This window comes from Elephas maximus, chromosome 13, assembly GCF_024166365.1.
Source record: "Elephas maximus indicus isolate mEleMax1 chromosome 13, mEleMax1 primary haplotype, whole genome shotgun sequence".
Classification (NCBI taxonomy): Eukaryota; Metazoa; Chordata; class Mammalia; order Proboscidea; family Elephantidae; genus Elephas; species Elephas maximus.
In genome coordinates, this window is record NC_064831.1 from 105,284,523 (window position 1) to 105,300,750 (window position 16,228).

The 16,228-nt window shown below is 40.6% G+C and overlaps 1 protein-coding gene across 5 annotated transcripts in view; it reads right to left on the reverse strand.

The window, feature by feature from the left end:
• HERC2 (HECT and RLD domain containing E3 ubiquitin protein ligase 2) overlaps positions 1 to 16,228 on the reverse strand; it is a 316,687-nt gene that overhangs the window by 184,113 nt on the left and 116,346 nt on the right. For all 5 annotated transcript variants that reach the window (XM_049906042.1, XM_049906045.1, XM_049906044.1 and 2 more), the window contains exons 18-20: positions 9,138 to 9,338; positions 4,434 to 4,662; positions 4,217 to 4,341 (exon numbers count right to left, since the gene is read on the reverse strand). In XM_049906042.1, coding sequence (XP_049761999.1) covers positions 4,217 to 4,341; positions 4,434 to 4,662; positions 9,138 to 9,338 — 555 coding nt within the window. The remainder of the gene's footprint in view (positions 1 to 4,216; positions 4,342 to 4,433; positions 4,663 to 9,137; positions 9,339 to 16,228) is intronic.

The following is a 16,228-nucleotide window of genomic DNA, read 5'->3' on the forward strand; positions in this document are numbered from 1 at the left end:
ATACATAGAAAACTTCTACAGCTTAACATCAACAAGACAAATAATCCAATCAAAAAGTGGGCAAAGGACATAAACACTTCACCAAAAAGGACAGTCTAGTGGACAACAGACACATGAACACACGGTCAACATCACCAGCCATCAGAGAAATGTAAATCAAAACCACAGTGAAATACCATTTCACTCCCACTAGAACAGCAAAAAAAAAAAAATGAAAAGTAAGTGTTAGAGGGGATGTGGAGAAATTGGAGCCCGCATCCACTGCCGGTGGAAATGCAAAATGGTACAGCTATTGGGGAAAACAGTCAGGCATTTTCTCAAAAAACTAGAAGTAGAGCTGCCATTTAAAAAAAAAAACTCCCTGCCATCTAATTGATTCCAACTTCCACTACTCCTAAGTATATAATATACACTAGGGATCTAACAGAAGTGACACAGACAGTCACATGCACACCATCTACGTTCATCGCAGCACTCACTAGTCACAAAAGCAAAAAGATGGAAACAACCTAAGTTCTACCAACAGATGAAGGGTAAGTAAAATGTGGTAGGTACACACTAGGATGGAATACTACTCAGTGATACAGAAAAATGAGTTCCCAAAACATCTTGGAACCTGGATGAACCTGGAGGACATTATGTTGAGCCAAATAAATCAATCACAGAAAAATACTGTATGTTCCCATTTTTATGAAATGACACGAACAAGTAAACATACAGAAACTAATGTCCATTAGTGGTCACCAGGGATAGAGAAGGAAAGGGAGGAATTCACTCCCTAGATGGTAGACACTTGGTATTTTTGGTGATGGGCAAAGTAACACCAAATGAGGGTGAAGTGTACATAGCTTGATAAAGGTAAACGATGTCACAAAAAGCACACAAGAAAAAAGGACCTGCTGGCAATAGTTATGGCATATATAATTTTGAATCAATAGCAAAAACAACTAAAAAATACGTGCAGATATATATGCATGTATGTTGGCATATGTGTATAACCCGTTGCCGTGGAATTGATTGACTCATAGAGAACCCACTTAAAAAAAAAAAAACCATTGCCGTCAAGTTGATTCCAACTCATAGGAACCCTACAGGACAGAGCAGAACTGCCCCATAGGGTTTCCAAGGAGCACCTGGTGGATCTGAACTGCAAACATTTTGTTCAGCAGCCGTAGCTCTTAACCACTACACCACCAAGGTTTCCAGCGACCCTACAGCACAGACTAAAACCGCCTCATAGGGTTTCCAAGGGGCAGCTGGTAGATTCGAACTGCCAACCTTTTGTTGACAGCCAAACTCTTAACCACTATGCCATATGTGTATAGGGGTGTGTGTGTGTGTGTGTGTGTGTGTATACATATATGTACATGTGGCTGTACAAAAATATATTCATATATATAACAAAGCAAATGGGGGCACAGTTACGGATGCTTCTTAGACGTAACTAAACACCTCACGGAACTGGATGCCTGAGTTTGAAGGATGAGGACCATAGTCTCGTGGGATATCTCAGTCAACTGGCATAATATAATTCATGAAGTTATGTTCTACACGCTACTTTAGGAGGAGTATCTGCAGTCTCATAAGCTTGCGAGTGAACGCATAAGATACAATTACTAGTCTCCACTCATCCGGAACCGGGGGTACAGCCCAGCGGCAGAGTGCACACTTAGCATGCGCGAGGTCCTGGGTTCGATACCCAGTGCTTCCACTTTTGGAAATCCTGGTGGGGTAGTGGTAAAGTGCTATGGCTGCTAACCAAGAGGTCGGCAGTTCAAATCCGCCAGGCACTCCTTGGAAACTCTATGGGGCAGTTCTACTCTGTCCTATAGGGTCACTATGAGTCGGAATCGACTCGATGGCAGTGGTGGGTGGGTGGGTACTCATCCCGAGCAAAAGAGAAAGAAGGAAAGAAGACTCAAAGAAGAAACCAGCCTACAGGACAAATAAATATCACCCATAAGTAGTGACTCCTTTAAAAAATCACCTATATGAGACCAAATGGTCAACAATTACTTTTAAACAAAGATGAGTTTGTAAGGGGACAGGGAAACTAGATTAATGGAAACAGAATAACCAGAACAGAAATAATGAGAATGTTTACATATTGTGACAAACGTAACCAATGCGTGGAAACTGTTGAATGGGAACCTCAACTGTTGTGTAAACCTTCACTGAAAACATAATAAAATACTTTTAAAAAAAGAGAGAAAGAGACTGAGACATGATGATTAAATGCAATGTGGGTTCCTAGAATGGTTCCTAGAAACAAAAGGGACATTAGTGGAAAAGGTGGTGAAATCCAAATATAGTGTATACGTCAATAGCAATGTCCCAATGTTAATTTCTTAAATCAATGCACTACAACTATGCGAAATGTTAATATTAGGGGAAGCTGGATGAAAAGTATATGAGAACATTGTACTATTTTTGTAACTTTTCTGTAAGACTAAAATTATGACAAAATAAAAAGTTAATAAAGGTTTAAGCAAATTAAAAAAAGAGAGAGAGAGAGGATTCTACACATTACGAAGGTAAGTGAGGAGATGCAAAAATGTGCCAAGTCACTCCAGGGATTCAGCCTGGATTACTGTCTTCCTTCTATGTCTGCATGTGAGACTCTACTTCAATGCGTTCAGCTGACAAAATGCCACCTCTCGTCCCTGACCGATGGGTAAAGTGTTAGAAGACTGCCTTGCCACACCTCTTTAGTCAATTGTTCTAGTTTTTGTTCTTCCTCCTATAATAATTTTGTGGCTTGTCCAAGAGGGCTTTACACAGCTTTGACACCATTTTTCAACCTCACAATCTGCTGGCCTTGAATGTCACCTCACCCTTTGACTTTACCAATCTTTTAACATCTTCCTCGTTGACATGTACCTCCTAACCCTACCACTGCAATTAACACAAATACCGAAAATCAGTAATGAAAGAGGGAACATTACTACCAGCCTTACAGAAATAAAAAAGATTCTATCTTTTTCTAGTCAAATGAAACCAAAATTCCTGAGGACCTACTATGTACCAAGCATTTTTCTAGCAACTGAATTTACCGTGAAAAGTAAACAAAGTTCCTTCCTTCTGGGCCTTATTTTCTATGGGCAAAAACCAGAATAGTCTGAACACCAGTAGTGCCCTCCAGCAGTTCAATGAGTCTGGGAATAAAGACCCTCATGAACTCAGCGGTGGGAGTGATGCTGGTGCAAACTTTCCTAAGGATAAGAAGGCAACATGTCTCAGAAAGCTTAAAATATGCATGCTTTTGACCGAACAATTCCATTTCTAGATCTTTTTCGTAATAATAATTTTTGTACTCAATTACTTACATATCTACAAGAATATAATGAAAAAATTATTTATAGCAGTAAAAATATCGAACACCTAAATGGTAAAAATAGGTGGTTGTGTAAGAAAAAAAAAAGTGGCTCCCTTTCCATATGACAGACTCTCTCAAAGCAACAGAACAAAATGGGCACAACAGCAGAATATTCAGTAGAGGAGAACCTGACATCCTGATGGGTGAAGAGAGGGAAATACACATAACTGAAAACAATGCCACAGGGACACGCACCCTAGGGCTCAGCAAATTCCACTCCTAAGGACTGACCCAAGAGATAAACATATGTTCAACAAGAGACTTATATACAGAATGATCACAGTAGCTTTATACAGTAAAAACCCGAAAACAATCCAAACGTCTATCAACAGGAGAACGGATGAACAAATCGTGCTATAACCACACAAAGAACGCTCCTAGCAATAAAAACAAAGGAACGATATACGCAACAACATGGACGAATCTGAAAACCATCATCTCGGGCAAAGAAAGCAGGCACAGGAGTATATACATATGATTCCATTTATATTAAATTCTAGAACAGGGAAAATTCACCAATAGCTGATGGAGACAAGGGCACAAGGCACCTTCTGAGGCAGCACGAATGCTCCATACAACAAATAGGGTATTTGTCGGGCTCACTGAAACAGGCACTTCAAGTGAGTACATTCTATCAGACAATTTTTTTTAATTACTAAGAGTGTTAATTAAAAAGAATACCTGGATGTTACTCAGGTTTGAGTTTTAGTTGTTTTTTTTTTTTTAAACGATTCTGAAATGAAGTTACATCTTCACATATATTATGTGTGGTGTTTTAAACCTCATCTCACTGATAAGTGAACAGCCCCAACCAGTTAACCAGCACTCCCAGGGCCACACCTGGATCTCAGCAGTAATGGCGGCATTTAAGGCAGATTCTAACCCTCCGTCGGCCATGAGGCTGCCCACCAGAAGATCAATCATGAATCGACGACCTGGGCTTATGTTCACTTCATTGCCTGAAACTGACAAGGGAAAAGTGTTGTGACAATCTGAATCAAGCACCACCCCCTCTCAGCACTCCCACCCACACACAGCCACTTCTCTCCACGCTCACCTGCACAGGGCAAAAGCGCCGAGAGTGCCCGAGCCCGCTCCTCCGCAGTGGGCAGGAGCACCGACCACCCGCTCTGCAGCACCGCCTGAGCTGCTGCCTGCACAGTAGTCAGGACGCCCGCGCTGCTGGCCAGGGTCACCACAGTCTGCTTCAAGCTATTCAGGAGGACACTGCCCAGACCTAAACCAAGGAATTCTGGGTCAACCTGGTGACTAATGGCAGCATGCAACTGAAAGGAGAAAAACAATTTTCACTTAGAACTACTAAAAATTAGTGAATTTAAAAATCTTTAACAAAGATTTGAATTAAACTTAATTTGAGGTATTAATTTACACAAAGAAGTGCTTCTCAGATATACATATAATATAAAACCTGTTGCCATCAAGTCAATTCTGACTCACAGCGACCCTAAAGGACAGAACAGAACTGTCCCATAGGGCTTCCATGGAGCAGCTGGTAGACTCCAACTGCCGATCTTTTAGTTAGCAGCCAAGCTCTTAACCATGTGCCACCAGGGCTCCACATATACCGCACACGTGCACGCACGCACACACGCGCACAGTATTATTAAGCAAAGAACTCACGCCTTCTGCATTTGTTTGCCAGCTGCGCCCTCCCCCTGTGAGGTGTTCTCCTAAGCGTGCTTTGCTACTTTCTTTTTAGAGCAACACATGTAAGATGATTGGCCTGGCAGCGCTTGAAAAGGAGGCTCAGAGGGCAGGGGCAGAGCGGGCAAACAAACACAGAAGGCGTGCATTATCTGTGTAAAAATATGGGTTATATGTATATATCTACATGCAGATATCTGTATCTATATATATACACGTACGTACACACACACACACACATACTGGACTAAAATAATTTTACCCACAGTAGTTGAAAACCCATGATATGGTATTTTCTAAGAAGAACGGTTCTTAACCCAACTATAAGTCCGTATACGGAAAAGCTCAAGATCAACAGAGGCCACAACCACGTGGAAACAGCCACCTCAGCCCCACCTCCAGAGAAACAGTGTATGTAATATAATCAAAACCTTTAACAAATTCTACAGCCATACTGGGAGTATTCAAGGGAAATCTTCAAGAGCAAAAGACAGGAGCCAATAGGGTCCTGGGCTCTGAAAGCAAATCAAAGTCTTTGGGCTTGAGACCAATATCCAGAGTGGGAACGGGGCGGGGGTGGGGGGGCCGACTCCAAACTGTCCCAGACAACACACCCTGAACCTCAGCTTCCTGCAGAAAGCCAGAAGCCATTAAAGAACACTCACCTGTTGAGTCCCCCAGGAATGGCACAAACTGCCCACCAGCTCAGGAAATGACACAGGTGGACTAATTTGCCAAAGGGTTTGGGTAGAATGAAACTCAAGAGAAATCAGAGACCAGCTTGCCCCATGAGTAAACAAGAAATCAAGTTTATACTACCCACTTAAGGTATTGAGATCACTAGTCAAGAGTGAACACCAAAACCCATCAGAGCCTGAGAGACCCACAGAACTTCCAAGACGCAAATGCAAAACTGCCCTTGTAGGGCCTCCTTCACAGGCAATGGCAAAGGGACACCCTGAGCAAACTTCCCCTGCAAGTGGCCTCCCAGTCAAAAGTGACAAGGCACCATAAGGGAGAGTCTGCAGACAGAAAAAAAAAGAACTATGGACACCCCAAGAGAGGGCAACAAATAATTGGAATGGATAAATAAAATCTTAGAGATCAAGGAAGGACAGAATCCAGAAGACAAGAACATCATAAAGCAGGATAAACATTTTGAAAAAGACCCAAATATATACCCTGGAAATGAGAAAAACAGTGTGGAAATAAAAACCTCAAAACAGAGCTGGGAAGAACCTGAACTCCAGATTTGAATCCGGATTCTACATGTAGAGGGTACATCACCTAACACCTCTATGCTTCCTCCTTTGTACAATTAACACAGAGGTTCCTACAAAATATCTAGAATAGGCAAAGGCACAGAGACCAAAGTAGATCAGTGGTTACCAGGGGCTGGCAGGAAGAGGGCAAGGGAAAGTTACTGCTTCAGTGGTACTAAGTTTCTATTTGGAACAATGAAAAAGTTTTGGAAACAATTGGGATAATTGCACAACTTTGTAAATGTAATTAATGCCACTGAACTGTACACTTAAAAATGGTTAACATGGTAAATTTTATGTATCTATATCTTATACATTAAAAAATTGAGGTTCTCATCTTTAATAGGGCTGTTACATGGATTCAATGAGTTAATACTTGTAAAACACTTATAAAAGTGGTCATTATGTACTTCTTAAATAAGGGAGTAAATTCAACAATATGGTGCGTTCGGCTAAAGGAAGAATTTGTGAATTGAAAGCGAGAGCTGAGCAAATCATCCAGAAGGCAGAACTGAAAGATAAAGAGATAAGCAGTAAAAAGCATAAAGAGATTTAAAAATATCAAAGCTGTGACACTTAGAAGATAAAATAAGAAAGCTCAACATGTTTAATCAGAGTTCTACAGGGAAAAACTAGGTAAAAGGGGGAGAACAATTTCAATTGTATAATGATGAAGATTTTTCAAAACTTAACAAAGATATGAAATCTCAGATTGAATAAGAAGACATAACCCCAAGTCACACAAACAAAAATAAATCCATGCCTAATTAAAATTACAAAAGAAAGAAAACTCTGAAAGGCCACCAAAGAGAAAGACAAATTAGCTACAAAGAAACAATTACACTAATACAACATTTCTTGTCAGCAACAATAAAGGTCTAGAGACAACCGACTAGTATCTTCAAAGTGCTAACAAAAAAACGGGTAACCTAAAAAGCTAAGTATCACTAAATTACTCTGAGAGGTTGAAGTTAACAGTTTTCACTTTCCTACTCACCTACTTCGATGAAGAAACTAAAGGAAGGAGATATCTCAGCAAGAACACTCCCAGGGGGGAGTGTGATGTAAGCAACAGTGAGAAAACAAACTGGTGAAAAAAAGACAGTATCCCTAAATATGGCCTCCAGAAAACTGAGGTGTACGATGATGAGAATGACTGATCGGGAGGAAGTTAAAAAATATTACTACATCCCACCAATCTAAGAGACACCTTTTTTTTTTCTTCAAGTTTTAACACCTCTAAAATCAGAATGTATCTTACAAACTGCAATTGGGAGCAGTGTGCCTTGAATCTAATGTAATATGGTAGAAGGCCTGACAATTACGATGCTGAAGGTGGAAAAGAAAATCTAGGTTTAATGTATCTCAGACAAATTCAAACACATTAATAATCAAAATAATTGTAAAAGAGTTAAATTCGTCCATTGAATAAACACTCTCAGATTGGATATTTTAAGACTATACAATACCAGCTAATTTAAAAAGACACAATTAAAACATAAGGACCTATAAAGACTGACAGTAAAGAAATGGAATAACATGTGCTACCGGCCAAATACAGACCAAAAGACACCAAGTGTATGACTAAGGCACGCACAGTGTGGCTACTCGCCACCACACTGCTCATGGCAGCACCAGCACCTCAGACCACGGCAAAACCACCAACACCTGGGGCTGAATGATGACGGCACCACAGCACAGGTGCAACTAAGAAATTAGTTCACAAAGACGACTCCTGGGGACGCTAAGTACCCTCTAAATTTTTGTTAATTTATTATAACTAGACATGACATTCACTTCTGTGCAGTTTAGAAGCTGAGCGGGGGGCAGCCCACCAGGGGCATATGATGGGTTACACAGAAATCATTGTGTAATAAACCCAAAGCTGTCAAGTCAATTCTGACTCATAGTGAAATTACTTTGTCAAAGGAAACTTTTTTTCTGACAGTAAGTTATGGGATTTTATTACAAAGACCTTTTTACCAAGGACAAAGAATAAAATGATCACAGATTTTAGCTGTACTTTTACAAAAAAAAAAAAATTTTTTTTTGTGGCCTTTCTTAGTTTGATACTTAACAAAAGACATAAAACTAAACCGAGATTAAGTGAAGGTGTTTCTGTAGGGAGCCAAGTTTACTGAATAAAGCTTTCACGATAAAGGGGAAAAGCAGGCCAGCCCATCCAGCCAGTCTCTCTGTCTCTCTCATCAGCCTTTCCTCCATAGACAAACACAAGAAAATTTAAGATTAATTCCCCTGATGAATGCCAAGAAGCTGATCAGATCAGAAATGTCACAATCCGCAGGCACTCGTCCTTCACTCAGGCATTGACGTACACGGTAAACATGAAGTAATCAGTTCTTTTTTAAGCCATAAACACATTACTCCACCATAAACTTATTTTAAAATATGTCAAAATTTTCATTAGCAATTCACTTAGACTAAACCTCACTCTTCAATATGCATAAACATTCTTATAACTACCTAACCAATAAACAGTTGCCACTGAGTTGACTCCAACTCACGGCAAACCATGTGTGTGTCAGAGTAGGACTGTGCTCCACAGGGTTTTCAACAGCTGATTTTTCTAAACTGCCAGGCCCTTCTTCCAAGACACCCCTGGATAGATTCGAACCGCCAGTCTTTCAGTCAGCAGCCAACCATGTTCACTGTGGGAGCCACAGACAGATTCCAAAACCAAGCTTCTGTCAAGTTGATTCTGACTCCTGTGTGTCAGAGTAGAAGCATTTGCTCCACCCAGTGAATGTGTCAGATACTCATAAAAAAGAAGGTAAAAAAAAAAAAAAAGGGAGAGGACAGGAAATCATCGATACCTGAAGTCGTAGGAGGTTCAGCATTGCCACTGCCATGCACTCCTTCTCTTGCGGTGGGGGCCAATCAGCAGTGCCGTCCATCCCCTCGCTCACTTGACGTAGTAGGAGATCCAGCTGCTCAAATGTCATCGAGCATATGTCCACCACAAAAGGGACACGGAGGCCAATGGACCACTCAGAACAAGACGACCAAGCAAAACTCTACAGAAGAAACACAAACACCTAAAATGAATCTACAAAATTCAACTCTGGCCTGTCCCACAGCACACAGGAGACTGTTATGAATGATGAGGACGCCTTGAATTACAACTTGTTAACCCACAAAACGTCCCAAATGCATATGTACTTTCATGGCTGTCTCAATAACATCCTATCAGCTCCCAATATTCTCCCATTCACTACTCTCCAGAAAAAAAGTTTTTTAAATCTTTTCATTCAAAAATGATTAATGCACATTCATCAATGGCAGTGAGTTCACGATCCACTTGTAGTGATGCAACAGTAACTATAACCAGACGGTGAAGGGCTAGAGATATACTGTGACACCTACATTAATCACTGAAACACTGTACAAAGAGAGAAACAACAACTCAACTAATAAACAACAGGGGAACACCAAGAACTACTCAAATAACCCAAAAGAAGGCAGGGAAGGACAAAAGAATGAAAAACAGTGGGGAAAAAAAAAATCAGATAATAAAATGGTAGGTGTATATCCAACACAGAATTAAAAGTATATGGTCTAAAAACAGCAACAAAAAGAGAGAGACTGTCAGAATGGATAAAAAACAAAACCAAACTATATGGTGTCTACAAGAAACCTACTTTAAATAAAATGCTAAACGATATTAGGCAAAGCAAACTTCAAAGCAAGGAAAACTGCCAGGGATAAAGAGAAATATTACATAATGATAAAAGGCTCAAAACACAAAACAGAACAATCCTACATGTGTACAGGCATCTATCAACAGAGCTACAAAACAAACAGAAACAAAAACTATTAGAAGTGAAAAAAGAAATGGACAAATTCACAATTAGACATGTCCAAACTGCCCTCCTACTAACAGATAAAACAAGTAGGCAGAAAAGGAGTGTAGACCAAAAAGAGCCGAACACCACCCTCGGCCGTGGTGGCAGTTACGTGAAATCTACACATGTGACAAAAAGACAGAGAATTATCATACACATCTACATACAACATCAATTTCCTAGTTCTGATGCTGTACTTATAGATAAGTGATGTAACCAGTGAGTCGGACATAACCCACGGGAGAAGCCGGGGCAGTGAAGGTACAAAGGGCCTCTCATTACTCCCTCTGCAACATCCTGTGAATCTGTAGCTATTTCAAAACAAAAAGTTGGGTTTTTTTATTTTGCTTTGTTTTTTAAGTAAAATGATAGAAAAACATAATTATTTCAAAATAAAAAGTTGAGGATTTTTGTTTTATTTTTTAACTAAAATGATAGAAAAACATATACCACACAAACACTAATCAAAAGAAAACTGGAGTGGCTATATTAATATCGGACAAAACAGACTTGAGAGTAAGGAAAAGACCCAAGGATAAGAGAGACATTACATAATGATAAAAGCAGTCAATTTACCAAGAAGAAAGAATAATACTAAATGTAACAACAGAGCTGCAAAATACACGAGCCAATAACTGATAGAAATGAAAAGAAAAATGGACAAATCCACAATTATAGCTGGAAAACCAACACCCCCCTTCTAATAACGAAACAAGAAGACAGAGAAAGTGAGCGGGTCTAGAAGAACTGAACACTGAACTAGATCTAACTGCCGTTTGCCGTACAAGTCGCAAAACAAGAGCAGGATACGTATGCTTTTTAAACACACACAGAACAAGACCGAACACATCCTACAACATAAACAATTCATAAAACAAATATCAACAAATTCAGGAGAACTGAAATAATACAGTGTCTTCTCTCTAAGCTTCCACCTTAAGAAACCAGAAAAAGAGAGCAAAGTAAACCCAAAGGAAGATTGGGGGGAGGGGGGAGAAAAACAAATGTAAGAGCAGAAATCAATGAAAGACAGAGAAATTAACGAAACTAAAAGCTGGTTCTTTAAAAAGACCAACAAAATTGATAAATCGCTAGCAAAACTGAAAAAGAGAAAAGACACAAATTACCAATATCAGAAATGAAAGAAGGGATATCACTACAGATCCCACAGGCCTCACAAGGTTAGTAAAGGACTGCTAAGAGAAAACTTATACACAGGAATACTGGACCATGTTAGTGAAATGAAGCAACTCCTTCCATGTCATAAACCAGGAAAACCCACCCAAGAAGAAATAGATAACCTGGATAGTCCTATATTGTTTTTTGTTATCCTCAAGTCAATTTTGACTCATGGTGACTCCATGTATGCAGAACAGAATTTCCCCACAGTGTTTTCAAGGCCATTCTCAAGACCTTTCAAAATCATATCACCAGGCCTATCTTCTGAGGCATCTCTGGGTGAGTTCGAACTGCCAACTTTTCGCTAGTGGTCAAGTGCTTAACTGTAGCATCACCCAGGGACTCCTCAGTCCTAGGTTAAAGGAATTGAATTCGTGGTTACACGCCTTCTGAGAAAGAAATCTTCCAGCCCAGTTGGTTTCACAAGAGAAATCTAGCAAACACTTAACAGTGAAATAACACCAATTCTACACAATCTCTTCTAGAAAGCAAAAGAGGACACTTGCTGACACTTTACAGGATGCTATCTTTACCCTGATACCAAAATATGACAAGACAGGACAAGAAAAAAAAAACTGCAAACCAATATTCCTCATGAACACTGACGAAAAAATTCTCAACGAAGTATTAGCAAATCAAACTTCGCAATATATATAAATAATAATACACCATGACCAAGGAGGGTTTATCCCAGTAATGCAAGGCTCGGTCAATATTTAAATATCAGTCAATGCAATCCACCATATTAACGGACTAACGAAAAACAACCCTTTAATCATATCATTTGAGAAAGAAAAACCATTTAACAAAATTCAATATCCACTGAAGTTAAAAATTCTCAAAAAAGTAGGAATTAAAAGAAGCTTCTGTAATCTGATAAAAAAGCATCTATAAAAAAACCCACACCTAATATCATACTCAGTGGGGAAAGACTGAATACTTTCTCCCTGAGATCAGGAACTGCCAGAAATTCAGGCCAGTTTCAGAAGAGCACGTGGAACCAGGGATATCACTGCTGATGTCAGATGGATCCTGGTTGAAAGCAGAGAATACCACAAGGATGTTTACCTGTGTTTTATTGACTATGCAAAGGCATTCGACTGTGTGGTTCATAACAAATTATGGATAACATTGCAAAGAATGGGAATTCCAAAACACTTAATCCTGCTCACGAGGAACCTTTACTTAGACCAAGAGGCAGTTGTTTGGACAGAACAAGTGGATACTGATTGGTTTAAAGTCAGGAAAGCTGTGCGACAGGGTTGTATTCTTTCACCATACCTATTCAATCTCTATGCTGAGCAAATAATCCCAGAAGCTGGGCTATATGAAGAAGAACAGGGCATCAGGATTAAAGTAAGACTCATTAACGACCTATGTTATGCAGATAACACGACCTTCCTTGCTGAAAGTGAAGAGGACTTGAAGCACTTACTAATAAAGATCAAAGACCACAGCCTTCAGAACATATTACACCTCAACGTAAAGAAAACAAAAATTCTCACAACTGGACCAATAAGAAACATGACAATAAATGGAGAAAAACTGAGGTTCTCAAGGATTTCATTTTACTCAGATTCACAATCAACACCCACAGAAGCAACAGTCAAGAAATCAAGAGACACACCCGTGCTGGGCAAATCTGCTGCGGAAGACCTCTTTAAAGTGTTGAAAAGCAAGGATGTCACCTTGAAGACTAAGGTGCACCTGACCCAAGCCATGTTTTTTTTTTTTATAGTGCTTTAAGTGAAAGTTTACAAATCCAGTCTCACACAAGAACTTATATACACCTTGCTATATACTCCCAATTGCTCTCCCCCTAATGAGACAGCCCACTGCTCCCTCTACTGTTTCTTTTTGTGTCCATTTCGCCAGCTTCTAACCCCCTCTACCCTCTCACCTCCCCTCCAGGCAGGAGATGCCAACACAGTCTCAAGTGTCCACCTGATCCAAGAACCTCACTCCTCAACAGCATCCCTCTCCAACCCATTGTCCAGTCCAATCCCTCTCTGAAGAGTTGGCTTTGGGAATGGTCCCTATCCTGGGCCAACAGAAGGTCTGGGGGCCATGAACACCAGGGTCCTTCCAGTCTCAGTCAGACCATTAAGTCTGGTCTTTTTATGAGAATTTGGGGTCTGTATCCCACTGCTCTCCTGCTCCCTCAGGGATTCTCTGTTGTGTTCCCTGTCAGGACAGTCATCGGTTGTAGCCAGGCACCATCTAGTTCTTCTGGTCTCAGGATGATGTAGTCTCTGGTTTATGAGGCCCTTTCTGTCTCTTGGGCTCATCATTACCTTGTGTCCTTGGTGTTCCTCATTGTCTTTGACCTGGGTGGGCTGAGACCAATTGATGCATCTTAGATGGCTGCCTGCTAGTGTTTAAGACCCCAGACGCCACTCTTCAAAGTGGGATGCAGAATGTTTTCTTAATAGATTTTATCATGCCAATTGACTTAGATGTCCCCTGAAATCATGGTCCCCAAACCACTACACCTGCTACGCTGGCCTTCGAAGCATTCAGTTTATTCAGGGAACTTCTTTGCTTTTGATTTAGTCCACTTGTGCTAACCTCACCTGTATTGTGTGTTGCCTTTCCCGTCACCTAAAGTAGTTCTATCTACTATCTAATTAGTGAATATCCCTCTCCCTCCCTCCCTCCCTCCCCCGTCTCGTAACCATCAAAGAGTATTTTCCTCTCTGTTTAAACTATTTCTCAAGTTCTTATAATAGTGGTCTTATAGAATATTTGTCCTTTTGCAACTGACTAATTTCACTTAGCATAATGCCTTCCAGGTTCCTCCATGTTATGAAATGCTTCACAGATGCATCACTGTTCTTTATCAATGCGTAGTATTCCATTGTGCGAATATACCATGATTTATTTATCCATTCATCCGTTGATAGGTACCTTGGTTGCTTCCATGTCTTTGCTATTGTAAACAGTGCTGCAATGAACATGGGTGTGCATGTACCTGTTCGTGTAAAGGCTCTTATTTCTCCAGGATATATTCCAAGGAGTGGGACTGCTGGACCGTGTTGTTAGTTGTTGTTGTTAGGTGCTGTCGAGTCAGTTCCGACTCATAGCGACCCTATGCACAACAGAACGAAACACTGCCCGGTCCTGAGCCATCCTTACAATCGTTGTTATGCTTGAGCTCATTGTTGGAGCCTCTGTGTCAACCCACCTCGTTAAGGGTCTTCCTCTTTTCCGCTGACCCTGTACTCTGCCAAGCATGATGTGCTTCTCCAGGGACTGATCCCTCCTGACAACATGTCTAAAGTACGTAAGACACAGTCTCGCCATCCTTCCTTCTAAGGAGCATTCTGGTTGTACTTCTTCTAAGACAGATTTGTTCGTTCTTTTGGCAGTCCATGGTATATTCAATATTCTTTGCCAACACCACAATTCAAAGGCGTCAACTCTTCTTCGGTCTTCCTTATTCATTGTCCAGCTTTCACGTGCATATGATGTGACTGAAAATACCATGGCTTGGGTCAGGCGCACCTTAGTCTTCAGGGTAACATCTTTGCTCTTCAACACTTTGAAGAGGTCCCTTGCAGCAGATTTACCCAATGCAATGCGTCTTTTCATTTCTTGACTGCTGCTTTCCATGGTTGTTGACTGTGGATCCAAGTAAAATGAAATCCTTGACAACTTCAATCTTTTCTCCGTTTATCATGATGTTGCTCATTGGTCCACTTGTGAGGATTTTTGTTTTCTTTATGTTGACGTGTAATCCATACTGAAGGCTGTGGTCTTTGATCTTCATTAATAAGTGCTTCAAGTCCTCTTTACTGGATCGTACAGTAGTTCTATTTCTAGCTTTTTAAGAAAGCGCCAAATCGATTTCCAAAGTGGTTGTACCATTTCACATTCCCACCAGCAGTGTGTAAGTGTTCCAATCTCTCCACGGCCTCTCCAACATCTGTTTTGTGTTTTCTGGATTAATGCTAGCCTTGGAGTGACATGAAATCTCACTGTAGTTTTGATTTGCATTTCTCTAATAAGCCACGGTATTTTCAATCGCATCTTATGCATACAAAAGCCAGACAATGAATAAGGAAGAGCGAAGAAGAATCGAGGCCTTTGAACTGTGGAGTTGGCGAAGAATATTAAATATACCACGGACTACCAAAAGAATGAATAAATCTGTCTTGGAAGAAGTACAACCAGAATGTTCCTTGGAAACAAGGATGGCGAGACTGTGTCATACACAGTTTGGACATGTTATCACAGTGATGAGCCCCTGGAGAAGGACATCATGCTTGGTAAGGTACAGGGTCAGCGAAAAAGAGGAAGACCCTCAACAAGATGGACTGACACAGTGGCTGCAACAACGCGCTTAAGCACAACGTCGACTGTGGGCACAGCGCAGGACTGGACAGTGTTTCATTCTGTGGTACGTACAGTTGCTATGAGTCAGAACTGACTCGACAGCACCAATGACAAGAAGATCAGGAACAAGACAAGGATGCCCACTTTCATGACTCGTATTCAACCTAGTCACGGAAACCCTGGTGGCGCAGTGGTTAAGTGCTATGGCTGCTAACCTAAAGGTCAGCAGTTCAAATCCACCAGGCACTCCTTGGAAACTCTATGGGGCAGTTCTACTCTGTCCCATAGGGTCACTATGAGTCAGAATCGATGCGATGGCAACGGGTTTGGGTTTTTTTTTTTTTTTTTTTTTTTGATTCAACCTAGTACTAGAGGAAGTCTTGGCCAATGCAATAAGGCAAGGAAAAGAAAAAGACATACATATTGGAAGGGAAGAAATAAAACGGCCTCTGTTAGCAGACAACCTGACTGTCTAAGAAGGAAATACCAAGGAATCTACAATGAAGCTCCTAGAACCAGTAAGTGACTTTACTATGACTGCAGAACAT